The sequence below is a fragment of the Hipposideros armiger genome, unplaced genomic scaffold, assembly GCF_001890085.2.
Source record: "Hipposideros armiger isolate ML-2016 unplaced genomic scaffold, ASM189008v1 scaffold_916, whole genome shotgun sequence".
Lineage (NCBI taxonomy): Eukaryota > Metazoa > Chordata > Mammalia > Chiroptera > Hipposideridae > Hipposideros > Hipposideros armiger.
This window is the reverse complement of record NW_017732266.1, coordinates 445,508-459,444: the sequence shown is the minus strand read 5'-3', so window position 1 is coordinate 459,444 and position 13,937 is coordinate 445,508. Positions and strand designations below refer to the sequence as shown.

General features: G+C 33.0%; 1 protein-coding gene across 1 annotated transcript in view; it reads right to left on the bottom strand.

The window, feature by feature from the left end:
• The window catches only part of FSTL5 (follistatin like 5), a 427,469-nt gene that overhangs the window by 56,101 nt on the left and 357,431 nt on the right, over positions 1 to 13,937 (bottom strand). The window contains exon 10 of the mRNA XM_019630458.1: positions 2,245 to 2,394. Within this exon, the coding sequence (XP_019486003.1) occupies positions 2,245 to 2,394 (150 nt within the window). The remainder of the gene's footprint in view (positions 1 to 2,244; positions 2,395 to 13,937) is intronic.

Sequence of the window (13,937 nt, the reverse complement as noted above, 5' to 3'; positions counted from 1 at the left end):
AGAGCCAAAGTAGCCAGAAACAAATAGTGAATACAACATATTTTCATGTATTTAGTATTTAAAATCAGGCAATACTTATTAATGCTGACAGAAATCTATGTAATGATTACTTTTATGAGGTAATGACTATAGGCTGTAATGAAACATACTCTTATTATTTTAATAACAAGATCATAAGGAAAACCCATTAGGCCTGATGTCAGTTTCCAACCTAAAGAAGTATTAAATTTTTATCTGAAAAATTTCCACAACCATGATTATATCTCAATATGATTTTTAATATTGTATCTTTGTAAAATGTCTTTTACATTCTCCTAGTATTTCATAGTAATTATAGGCATTTTGAAAAGTAATATAATTTATGTGATTTTTACCATTGCATGAACTTTCATTATGAATATTTTTTCATTAATTTTAAATTTTACATCATTGTCTGGAGGTGAAAGTTATATGAATAGCAATTGATGTTTGCTTTTCTCACTTTTGAATATCTAGTAGGTAATACATATTCAGTCAGTGTAGGCTTTTAGTTTGAAAACTGAATTTAAAGACCAGCTTGATTAATCCTAAATCATGCTTCTAATTTTAACGTGTTGGCTATATAATCCCAAACAGAATCCTGTAATTTGTCACCCTATGGTGTAGCTGATATCAAAATAAAACCAACCTGGTCAAAAATCCAACAGTCTCAAAGACAGACACATAAGAGCTAAAATATACAGAGAAACATATTCTCACATTACATATTAGACCATTAAATTGAATATACATGGGAACTGGGTAACTAACCCTGGAGGCTTTAGAGTTTATTAGTAGAATAGTTATTCATCCTTTTACTCATGATTATGCTGTTCGTTCTCATATTAGAAAGTGAAATATTAGATTAATTATCCACTGTAATGTGTAACCTGAGAAATACCAGAGCTTTTTAATAGAAACACTTTTCATTCTTTTATTTGTAATACCAAATATATTTCATAACAGGCAATCAATAAATGTATACAGATGGGTGGATGAATAGATAGATGGATGTTTGCCTGAATTTCTGTGAAGCTGTTAAGATGAGAGACCCTAACTTCGAACTTCTTAGCACTTTTTGTGGTTCTAGTCAGGAATCAATGTTAGAGGGACTATCAGCTACTACAGCATTCAACTTCAATGAATACTGGAGCCAAATATCTCTGTAAATATAATAGGTTCCACTCTCAGAAAATTTTGATAGCAAACAGGTATAGAGCTTTTCTATATGCCAAGCTCTGCTGTACATACCTTATATACATTAATTGATATAGTCCTTAATGCAGCAGATTCTCAAATGAATTCAATTCATTCAACAGTGTTTCACTATAACATTGATGAGATGCCACAGGAAATTAAGTCTTGTTTATATCAATTAGTTTATTGTAAAATTGGTTTTATTCATTATACATTGTTTCACTTAAATTCACAGAACCTATCAATGATGTTCAGTGAGGACTTACATAACTTTATGAGATATGTACAGTTATTACTCCATTTAACAGATTATACACACCTCTGGGCTGAGAATCCATAGATCATCATATTCAACGGCCCATATACTGGAGCCCAACTGCCTAGATGCAAATCCTGTGCTGCCCCTTGGTTTTTGTGCATCTGAATTTAAACAAATTGCCCAAGTTGGACATTCTTGATAAGAGCAGGGAATGAAACATTGGGTGGCTCACACCAGAATGCTTTTTCATACCCAAGATCATGGCAATGTTTGTTAGAGGTTTTTTCTCTGTCATTGACCTATGTACACATTAGTATGTTTTACTACCATAATAAAAACACCAAATTACTGCTATCTAGGAAAGAGTACTATTGTCTCAGCCTTTGTTAAGAATCAGACTAGAAAGACACAATGCCGTTTCTGGAATGATAAATAGAAATACCTTAACTGGCATCTGACTGGGACTCACATTAGTCTTGAGAGAATAAGCAACTCTGAGGATGATTTTTATGAAACTAGTCATGTTAGTATTACGATGTGTTCATGGAATCTAATTTTTGAAATCAAAAGATAAATTATTTAATTCATTAGGCTAAAAGAATCAGAATAAAAGGAGAGTTTTCAGAAAATGTGTGTATTTTCCACTTATCCAAGTAGTGAAACAAATTATAAACGACAGTCAAATGGCAATGCAAAAGTTACCTGGTAAAGGTTATCAATTCAAATAAATATATTTTAAAATCACTTTCAAAAGTAGAAATCATTCATACCTGAACGACTTTTTGGGACTGTACATCAACAATTAGAACTCTGTCCAAAGTTGGCTGTGCAACATAAATGAACTTGTCTTTGACATTAACGGCTGAGGCCCACACACACCTCTGAACTTCATCTCCTCCAGCTTTGGGACAGACTTCATCCTATAATTTAGAAAATAGAAAATAAAATGAATGTCTTAAATTATAACATGAGGATGGTCATATTCTGGATAAATTTATTTGATGTTTTACTACTTTCAGCATCAAAAGTTAAATATAATTGATAAGAATAAATATAGAGGTAAATCAATGAAAATAATATATAGTACATATTTAAGCTCATTAAGTGTATACAGAAATTAATGGGAATGATAATTCTTTACATTTCTTGATATCAAGTCCATCACTTATTTTTAGTAAGACACAGTGCTTTCATTTGTCACTATCTGTTCACATCTCAGTAACTTCAGAAATACATAATAAATCCAATTTTTTCTCCGAAATCTCCCAGTCTCAAACTTCTTTACCAGACATTGAAAGTCACACTACAATATATTTAGAGCTTCTCAAAACATCAGTGGCTGCTGCCATGACATATCCATGGTCTTTTCAAAATCCACTGGAAATGATTAAAGGAGTCTTGTAATCTGTGGAAAATCAGAAGCTTAAGGAAAATTATAATAAGGGAGTTATTCAGAATTGGTTACTTAATTTTTCAATTTGGCATCAAGGTAAAATTTTACAAAATCTTTCAATCGACCCAAACCTATTTATTCTGCTCCTCTACCCTAGGAATGCCTTATCATTGATTATTGCTCAGTTTGTGCTTGATGACCATAAACAAGATAAAAAATACCTTTTATATCATCCTTTCCTGCACTTTGTCAATAAATGAATGTTGAAGAGATATGTAAGCCTTTGTGATTCATTCTGGCAGACACATCACAAGTAGAAGAAATGTCATTTAGTTCATTATTTTTGTTTCAGATTTTGCTTTCATTCACTGATCTAATGATTTCATAATTTTCTTAATTTACTTATAGTTAGAAAAACCACTAAGAAGAGGAATGGGTTTAACTGTGCATAAAATATATGTGTAATGATAAATACTTATTTATATGATGATATAATGATAAATATTGATTTATGTTTCACTTTTTAATGATATAGATATGATATTGATTACTGATGTCTAATCTATTTTTAAAATTATTTATTTCTCTTTTTTTAGTTACCATTGACATTCAATACTATTTTGTATTAACTTCAGGTGTATAGCATAGTGGTTAGACATTTATATATTTTATGCAGTGATCCCCCCAATTAGTCTAGTATCTGCCTGGCACTATACATAGTTGTTTCAACATTATTGACTATATTTTCTATTCTGTACCTTAGATTCCCATGAGAATTTTGTAACTACCAATTTGTATTTCTTAATCCCGTCACCTTTTTCACACAGCTCCCTAATTCCTCTCCTTTCTGGCAAACATCAGTTTGGTATCTGTATCTATGAGTCTGTTTCCATTTAATTTGCTTGTTTTGCTGCTGTTGTTGTTCTTTAGATTCTACATATAAGTGAGATCATGTGGTATTTGTCTTTCTCAGTCTGATTTATTTCACTTAGCATAATACCCTCTACATAGGTTCATCTATGTTGTTGCAAATGGTAAGATTTTATTCCTTTTTATGGCTGAGTAATAGTCCATTGGATATATCCAATAAGGGTTCAATATCCAAAATGTATAAAGAATTCATACAACTCAACACCAAAAAAAAAAAAGTCCATTTAAAAAATGGGCAGAGGAACTAAATAGATATTTCTCCAAAGAGGGCATACAGATGGCCAACAAACATATGAAAAGATGCTCAATGTCACTAAGCATCAGAGAAATGCAAATTAAAACCACAATGAGATATCACCTCACACCTATCAGGTGGCTATCATCAATAAATCAACAACTAAGTGCTGGCAAGGTTGTGGAGATGGGGGAGGGAGCCCTTGTGCATTGTTGGTGGGACTGCAGGTTGGTGCAGCCACTATGGAAATCAGTATGGAGGTTCCTCAAACATCTAAAAATAGAACTACCTTATGACCATTGATTCTACTTCTGGGTATTTATCTGAAGAAATCCAACACACTAACATGAAAAGATATATGCACCCCTGTGTTCACTGCAATATTTACAATAGTCAAGATATGGAAGCAACCTGCCCATCAATAGACAACTGGATCAAGATGTGGTACATATATACAATATTTCAAATTTATTGATTTGTATACTCCAATTAGCAAGTCTTAAGCTAAAGTGAAACACTCTCTTCTCTAACTAAAAACATTATTTTTTCATCTGAGAGTCCAGTCGCCACTTGCATTTAATAATCATGAAACAAAATCAAGAAAGTTTTCACTATCAACACCACTAAGCATTTCTTTTAATTTAAAGATAAAACTGACAGCAGAAAAGCCACATTTGGCATTTAGTAATTAAAATAAATACCAAATAAATACCACAATAATGTAACCCTTCTCACACAGCACAACTGTAATAGGTATCATTTGCATAAAATTTGGAAAATAATGTAAAAACCAGAGCACTCTGGAATGAGAAGCTCAGTATGTGGTCTGCTGTTTTCATTGTCCAAACTTCAGGTCTGATTAATTGAGGACCTGGAGTGTCTACTGATTTTTAAGATCCAGTCCAGAAGTTGTCAGGTTCAGTTAAAACACCAGAAACATATAACACCAGTGTTGTCCTCTGAACAGCACAGGATGATCCAAGTTTCCAGGATATAAGCAAAAACACCTGAAAATTAAACATGTACTGCATGCTCTGGTAGCTTTGGAGGTGAAATGAACTCCATTTCCCAGAATGTACCATAATCATTCTAAGATGACTACCTGTGCAATCATCCTGACTAATGTCTGCTGCACCCTCCAGCAGGCAGCATAACCTGAAGGCAGGAATCTGTCCTCAGTACCTGCCCAGAAATAGAGGACAATATTGTACTTTCATTGATCAATTCACTGAAACATTATTTTCTATGTCTAACATTTTTCCTCAGAAGTATATTAAATATCTTTGACAAACAAGAACCTAATTTGTGAGAATCAAACACTACATAACATATGTACTTGAGATCCATGAAGAGGTGAGAACATAGTGAGACCTAAGGTTGACGAAGGGCTCAGCATAAAGGGAAATTGTTTACAAATTCTTTGCTGTTGTGTAAAAGGCACCAATAAAACCTGCTGAAATAACAGAAAGGGCAGTGACCTGACACATAACTGCCAACCAAACAATGGCTGAGCCAGGAGCAATTTCCACCCCTTTGTTTGTTAGGAAGTTATTCGACAGTTAAAAAAAAACAAAACACAAGAGGCTCTACTCGGAATTACTTTCTATTTGTATGCTGTCCCCATAAGATATCCTGACCAAGCTCACAATCATTTTTACAAAGCCATTAAAAGTTTCCTGAGAGTCAGCTTGAATTTTCTTTGCTTCACTTTATGCCATTATTTCTGATTATAGTCTATTAGGTCCCATTTTATAACAGCACTCTTGGTTTTCCAGATTACATAGATTAATATTTATTTCTGTGGATAAAAATTGTAGAGGAATGTTTTTCACATGCATTAGACATTTAATGAGATAGAAGCTAAAAAAATACCAGAGATGTAAAATAAGATTAAGATAATACATACTGATGAGGGACATTGTCAGGAATTATATCAGAGAGGATCATTAAATCACTTTTTATAGAATTGTATACTGCCATTTAAAGTGAAAGGAATTAATAAGATATTAGAAGTAATGAGGGTGGGAATCAGTAAGAAAAAGACAAGTCTAGTTCATAATTAGAACTTATCTATTTACCTTTGGGTTATTTCTATGTTAATTACACATTTTCTGTGTAGGTATTATCATCTTCCAAAACTTTAAAGGAATACAAGATATATTACTAGTGATGATGGAAGTTTTGATTTAGCTATTAAAAGAGTGTTGATGATACTTGATTTGTTAAATATCAAGTTAGACAGATGAATATATGCACTCATCTTCTATAAGACTTTGCCATTTTTATTCATTGTATTACTTACCTATTAAAAATATTTTGCCCTCAAATTTCCAAATTGCCATCTCTCCCCCCTACTCCTTCTCCTTCTTCTTCCTAGTCTCTTTTAGCACATCTTGCATCATTAATGGCAGGGACAAATGATATTTGTCACACGCACTTCTGCTTTCCTTGCATCCCACTCAACAAGTTTCTGTCATCATTCCCTCCTGTCATCCTCCTCTATAATCAAAGATGTGTCTACTGTTCTTTGCCATCAGAAAGGTCTGCCTTACAATTTAATTAATATCTTTAGTTATGTCTCAAATACTCAAAGATGTACACTCCCCTATAATTTAAGAAGCAAACAATGAAAAAACCTTAATTGGATTCATCTGTTTTCCCTTCCAATTAACTATCCTATTCTCCTCAGACTTTGAACAAGCTGTCTAGAGCTTCTCTTCCATGCCCGCACCTTTCACTGTAAACTGTTCATACTTCAAACTGACTTTCATGATCCTATAGCTTCCAAAAGAGATGTCTTCAAAAGTCACTGGTGGCCTCAGAATTTGCAATCATTAGTTTTCAGCTCTTGTTAGGAAACATTTATTGAGTGCTTGCTAGATGAAAGATATTGTGCAAAGCTATGGTTGGAAATAAAAGCATGAGTATGAGACAATACCTGTTCTCAAGTTGCTGATAATTTCTGCTGTATTTGGCTGTTTTTAGACACTTGATTCTTCTCAAAATGTTCTTTCATTCTTGTAAGACAAGGATCAGAAAACAAAAGCTCCAGGCCAATTCAGCCCATTGCCCATTTTGTTAAGTGGCCCAGGAACTAAAAATATTCTTTTTTTGCATTTTTATTGGTTGATAAAAAAGAAGAATACAATTTCATGGCATATAAATATTATATGGGATACAAATTTACATAAACAGAGGTTTATTGGAACACAGGTACACCATTTATTTAAAAATTGTCTATCATTTCTTTCATTACTGGCAGACAAAACCATATGAACTACAAAGCCTAAGATATTTAATATTTGTACCTTTGCAGAATAAAATGATACTGATCCCTGTTATAGGATATATTCCTACCCTAGTTACCATTTTAATCCTATTGGTTAAAATTCAGTTGATAGTGGCTTATTTATCTTCTGTTCTCTAATTGTGACTTCAGGAAAGCTACACCTCAGCCTTTGGCTTTCTGCTCTATTTTCTTTATGTTCAACTCTTCTGAGAGGTCACTCATTCCTATTTCCTGTGATTATCATGCCAGATGACACCCAGGCCTTCCTTCTTTGGTCTCTTTTTAGAAAAGATGTTGAAAGGGAAATTTGAAATGGAGACATAACAGAGGTAAAAATACATACTATGTTAAAGAAAGTATTAAAGGTGATTTGAAATTAAATAGAAAATAAAACAAGAAAAGGTAGAATACATGTATACACACATGACCACACGTAGGCAAATAGATCAATGATAGATTAGATAGATAAGAGGCAGATAAACAGATGATATAGATAGATAGGTGTTATCTAGAGATAGATAATAAGATTTGATTTATATTAGGGAAGTTTACAAACTAAGTAGTAATATAAAATAGCACAAGGACTATTAGGTAGTAAAATAATAAAATAGTAAAATTGACAATAATAACCATTTGTAAACCTATATATAGAACATACTTGTAAGTATTGCAGGTACATAAAATATCCTCTCATTTGAGAAAAAAAAATTCAAAATAGACTTACTAACCTAAGGAATGCCTGGCCTAGGATCATGGGGAGCAAAAGAACTGAAAAGGCAAGCTAATTAAACATGAATAGGTTAAAGTCCTCTAAGAAATAAAGAAAAGTAAATATCTGATCCCCCGCATTATTTGGAATACAAATTCATTATATAGTATACATAACTGTAAATAAAAATGAACTGGTGCTCATATTATAATAAAGATAAAAATAAATTTTTAAAGTAAGGTGACCTAAAATGTATGTACCTAGTTTGGGCATGGAATTAGGCCGAATTGTGGATTCTCCCAAGGGTGGTATCTAGACACCCCTAGATAGGTACTGAACCACTGGAAATGTATATTAAGTCAAAAGAGGAGAAAGGGGATTTGGTGTTTTGATAAATATGCAAATGTAAGCATTTAAGTTTGAAAACTTGCAAACATATTGTAGACATGCTTCCCCCATTGATATGGTCACTGGTTATTGAAAATTAATTGGTTTCAGCAGTTCTGCATCATTTACCTTTTCTGGTTATCAAGCTCCTGAGACCTGCAGGGGAGTTGCTTCTCTAGGCAGTAACTGAGAATTGGCAGGAAAAGAGGGCTTTTACAAACATTTTTAAAAAAGAAATTAAAAAAAAAAAAGTACTCAAAATGTATAGTTGCAATCTTCATAGTTCTCCAACAGATGGCCTGCTATCTAGAATGTTCTTATCAAAATTTTATCAAAACCAGTGATTTTCCATAGTGACTGAAGAGCACACCACACATTTTATTAATTGAATTATTTTCAATCTACATTTGGCAGCCAGAGTTCTAACACCTACATGATTCATCATCCTCTTACTGATTTCCTTCTTTTCTGAACTTTTATAGCATTTATATTTTATGCCACATAATTTGGCATTGAATCACATACTATCATTCACAACTAAAATGGTAGCCTTTGCTATTCCAGTATTTCTATATTTTCCAAACGTAATGGTGAAAGTCAATATTTCTTCGGTTAAATACATCTTTAACTGTCACTTGTCATAGCAAAAAAAAAAACCAAAAAGTGTCAAGAAGTGTATATTTCTCAATCATGATGTTAAACACTGTGTCATGTCATCCAGAATCATTGAGAAACTGAATTCTACAGCAGACAATTCAAAATGTGGTCTGTGGACACCTACCAGTTGCTATATTATTTATTACCAGGCTGACAATAGTATGGAAATTGAACATAACCACTTAGAGCAATTTGACACTGATATAATATCCATGTGCATGATCAGAGGACCTATCTCCTTGAAAAGCATTTAGACCAGCTTCTCAAACAACTGGAGAGTTTCATGGGGTAGAAACTACCCACTGGTTAAAAAAATAAATAAATAGAGTAAAACCCAAAGTAATTCTTTGTCATAAATAGTTTTATCAAGAACTGATTTTAAGTGTTCTATTTTTTTTCTAGTTCTCTTGCTGTCTTAAATATATATATATATATATATATATATATATGTAAATATATATATATGTAAATATATATATATGTAAATATATATATATAAATATATATATATATATATATATATATATATATGTATGTATGTAATTTAATCCCAAACTCACAACCTGAGTCTCACAAGAAATAGAAAAGTAAATAATGGAACACTTGATAAAATAGTATTTACTTTATCAAATGCAATAGAATATAAATAATTGTTCTCATTAAGGTTTTGCTTAGTTTATCATGAATCTGGCAAATGAAAACAAGCATTCTTTTGTACTGCGTTGGAATTATTATGTTGGAAATCCCAGTATATTTTTTCTAGCCATGTGGAAATATATATATATATATATATAATCAAGTCTAAGCTATTTGTGAATACACTAGATATAATATATACTTTTAACCCTACTTTGCAACGTTAAAAAAAAGTAGATATTACAACAATGTATTAAGCAATTAAATATCCATGGCTACCTCTCATACAGGACCACTTTTAAAAAAAATAGAAACGTGAAGTCAAGCTACTTTTAATCAATGTTTTATTGAGATCACTGCTTAGGACCCAAGTGATACCACTACTTTTTTTCTGTAATTAGATAAATTTATCTCATCCTATTTGCCATTTAATTTATTAAAATGTCGTAAACAGTATAGCTCATATTATTCAAAGCATAAGGAGGTGAGGCAATTTAGGGGCTGGTTTGCCTTAATCTGGACTATTTTAGAAAACTTTCATAGCACGATGTTGATTCTAGAATATCAAGGTACAAAGACCATATTACAGACATTTGCATATGTTCTTATAACATAAGAATAATGTATTTACATCTTTCAGTGTCACAATAAAAATGTAGCTGATCACATTACAACTATCATACATTGAGGACTGGTTTATCTTTAGAGACAGTGTATTAGAGATGTTAAGGAAACAGGCTTTGAGGTCAAACAGACCTAGATGTAATGTTCAGCTTCACACTCAGATTGGCTGTGTATGTACTCCTTTAAGCCTTGTTTACCTCACTGGCATGATATTACCTATCACATAGGATCATTAAGAAGGTTAAATGCCTCATGTCTGAAAACTGATCAATAAACGTTATTTGTTATTTTCATCTAGAAAATTCTCTATATGCTACAATTTATGAAACCTAAAAAGGTCTACGCATTTTTCATAGTTTTGTGGGGTTTTTTTCAATTTTTCAAAATGTTTTGGAGAGAAATTCACTGTAGATATTTAAGAGTTTAATGGAATTACTTTCAGTATGGAATTACTGTTGCATAAGTGGTCAGAAGCATCATTTTTTCCCCCTTTTTCATTTGGCAGTTCTGTGACACTGGGCAAATTATTTTATCTTTCTCATTTCCCCATCTGGATTACGAGGGGATTAAATTAAAATATTGTCAATTGTTTTCATAAATTAAAAAAAAAAAAACAAGCACACAAAAAACAAGACATTCAAATCTACCTGAATTACTTCTACTCTGCTTAAACGGAAAATGTTTTACTGGTTAATAAAAATATTGCATTGTTAAAATAGCTGATTAAAAAAAATGTGTAGAGTTTTAAATGTCAAATGCCTACAGGACATAAAAGGAGAAAACTCGAGATTTTGTAAATGCAGGGCTATATGGTTTGTACCTTGGTTGTTTTGCTTCTGGTAAATGAGCAGAAACCCTGGCTAGGGTAGGTCCAGGTGCCCAGGGGCACCACAGAGAACCCCAGGGGCAGGGACTTAAAGTCTGTTGGGAAAGGAATACATTTGAATAAGAGAGAGATCAAATTAAATATCAAGCACAAAGATTGCAGGTTATGTTGAAGAAATAGTAAATAGAGTTTGGCAAAAAGTTGTTTGAATCAAAAGCTAACAATAAGCACTAAAGGAATTCGACAGTTATGGTCTATGAAGACTGACAATTAAGCTTGCAAACTCACCCTAGAAAAAGTGCTACATATCTCACAGCTGAATATCACTAAGGTTACCTTCGAAGTACTCCCCTTCGGCAGCTATGCACCAATGCCAACACCTATTCCACCCCTCCAAGCAATTTTGGAACTCTTTCTGGAATGGCCACCAGAGTTGTCATCATATTACACTTGATGTCTTGAATGTCATCAAAATGTCTTCCTTTCAATATTTCCTTTATTTTGGGGCAAAGAAAGAAGTCATTGGGGGCCAGATCAGATAAGAAGGGAGGGTGTTTCAATACAGTTATTTGTTTACTGACTAAAAACTGCCTCACAGACAGTGCTGTGTGAATTGGTGCATCGTCGTGATGTAAGAGCCATGAATTGTTGATGTGAAGTTCAGGTTGTTTTCATCTAACTTTTTCATGCAGCCTTTTCAGCACTTCCAAATAGTAAACTTGGTTAACTGTTTATCCAGTTGGTACAAATTCTTAATGAATAATCCCTCTGATATCAAAAAAAGGTTAGCAACATTGTTTTGACTCTTGATTTGGACTGATGGAAATTTTTTGGTTGTGGAGAATTGGCTGACTTCCATTCTGCATTTTGACGCTTTGTTTCAGGGCCATGTTGGTACACCCATGTTTCATCACCAGTGATAACATCGCCCAAAGCATCTTCTTGCCTCTCCAGAAGGTCTTGGCAAACTTCAACTCTCCTTTGCTTTTTTGTTCATTGGTGAGCTCCTTTCGGACCATTTTTACACACACCTTTGTCATGCCAAAGTTTTCAGTTAAGATTTTCCTAACTCTTTATCAGTGTTTACTTGATCTATGCTTCTCACAGTCAGCCAATGATTTTGACACACAATTTGATAATTTTTTGCAATGTTTTCATCAGTTCTGCTCATTACTGGCTACCCTGACCTCTCTTCATCAGTGACACATTCTTTCCTCTCTGAAAAACATTTAATCCATTTGTACACTGCTGTTTTCTTCATGGCATTATCCCCATAAACTTGGACTAACATGCCCGTGGTTTTACTTCCACTCTTGCCAAATTTAACAAGAAATTTAATTGTTTTTAATTGCTCTAATTCAAGCTCAGACATTCTCCCGATAGCACACAAAAACATGCAACAACAATAATGAACGCCATTCAGCAAGACATCGCTACACATTGCCATGAACACAGCTGTGAGACACTGATATACCAAGGTTATGAAACTTTACCGAGCTGTTTGTACAGTGCTGCCAATGTAAGGGTATGGTGGCAAGTTCGTGAACTTAATTGTCGGGCCAAATAATGTGGGTTTGTTTCTGGGCTTTCAGTTGTATTCTATTGGTCTGTGTCTCTGGGTTTTTTGTTTGTTCGTTTGTTTGTTTGTTGCCAATACCATTCTGTTTTGATTATTGTCACTTTGTAGTACAAATTGAAGTCAGGGAGTGTGATGCCTCCAGGCTAGTTCTTTTTCCTCAGGATTGTTTTGACTATTTGAGGTCTTCGGTGATTCCATATAAATTTGATAATATTTTGTTCTATTTCTTGAAAAAAATGTCACTGGGATTTTGACAGGGATTATATTGTTTTATGAATTGAATTTTTTCTGTCATATGTAATCTCACAATGCAGATGGAGACATGCCATCTTGATATAGTTCTTCCATCTTCCCACATTGTCCATTGCAGAAGCAAGCACCTTGTTTGGAATATAGGCTTAGTAGTTTTTGTAACACTGCTACTAACTGAAAAGAAATTATTCTAAAGTGTGATAGACTTATCTTCAAAATTTTAAGGCTGTTTATAGAATAATTATTTGCATTTCTACTTTTAAACTTTATTATAATTCACGCGTAAATTGGTTCCACACTGGAATGCACACACTGACTAATATTACACTTTTCCTGTTAGATCAACTTAAAAAAATTATTTTAACATTAGATATATTAGTTACTGGTTAATTATTATTGTAAATGATCTTACATTCTACTTCTTATAGGCATGACTGAAAGGATACTTGCCACATAATTTGTACACATATGTATTTTGCTATGTTTGTGCTAATTAAATATAAACCATAAAAATAGACCATTTTTAAATCTTATTTTGTAAACCTTTAGAAAGAAATGCTACTAAAAGAATAATTTAGCTCTGCACCCACCTTTTTATAGGTAGGAAGATACAGACCAAAGCTACATTTTCTTTGTCCTTTCTCTTTAAAAATATATCTTTACTTATTATAAAGCCAACAGAGTTACATTTTTCTTGTCTTTTTTTTTTTACTGACACATAAAATAGGGGTTCCTCCACAGTATCAGCTCATAAAATTTCTTAAATAGCAACATGTAAACAACATTGAGTGAGAATTCACCAAAACTACCTGTGTGATTTAGTTCAATGCTAATCTTAAAATGCATATAGGGCCGGCCGAGTGGCGCGTTGGTTAAGAGCTGGCTTGGGACGCCAAAGGGCCCCGGTTCAGATCCCACATATGGGGCCAGTGACACTGCCCTCTAC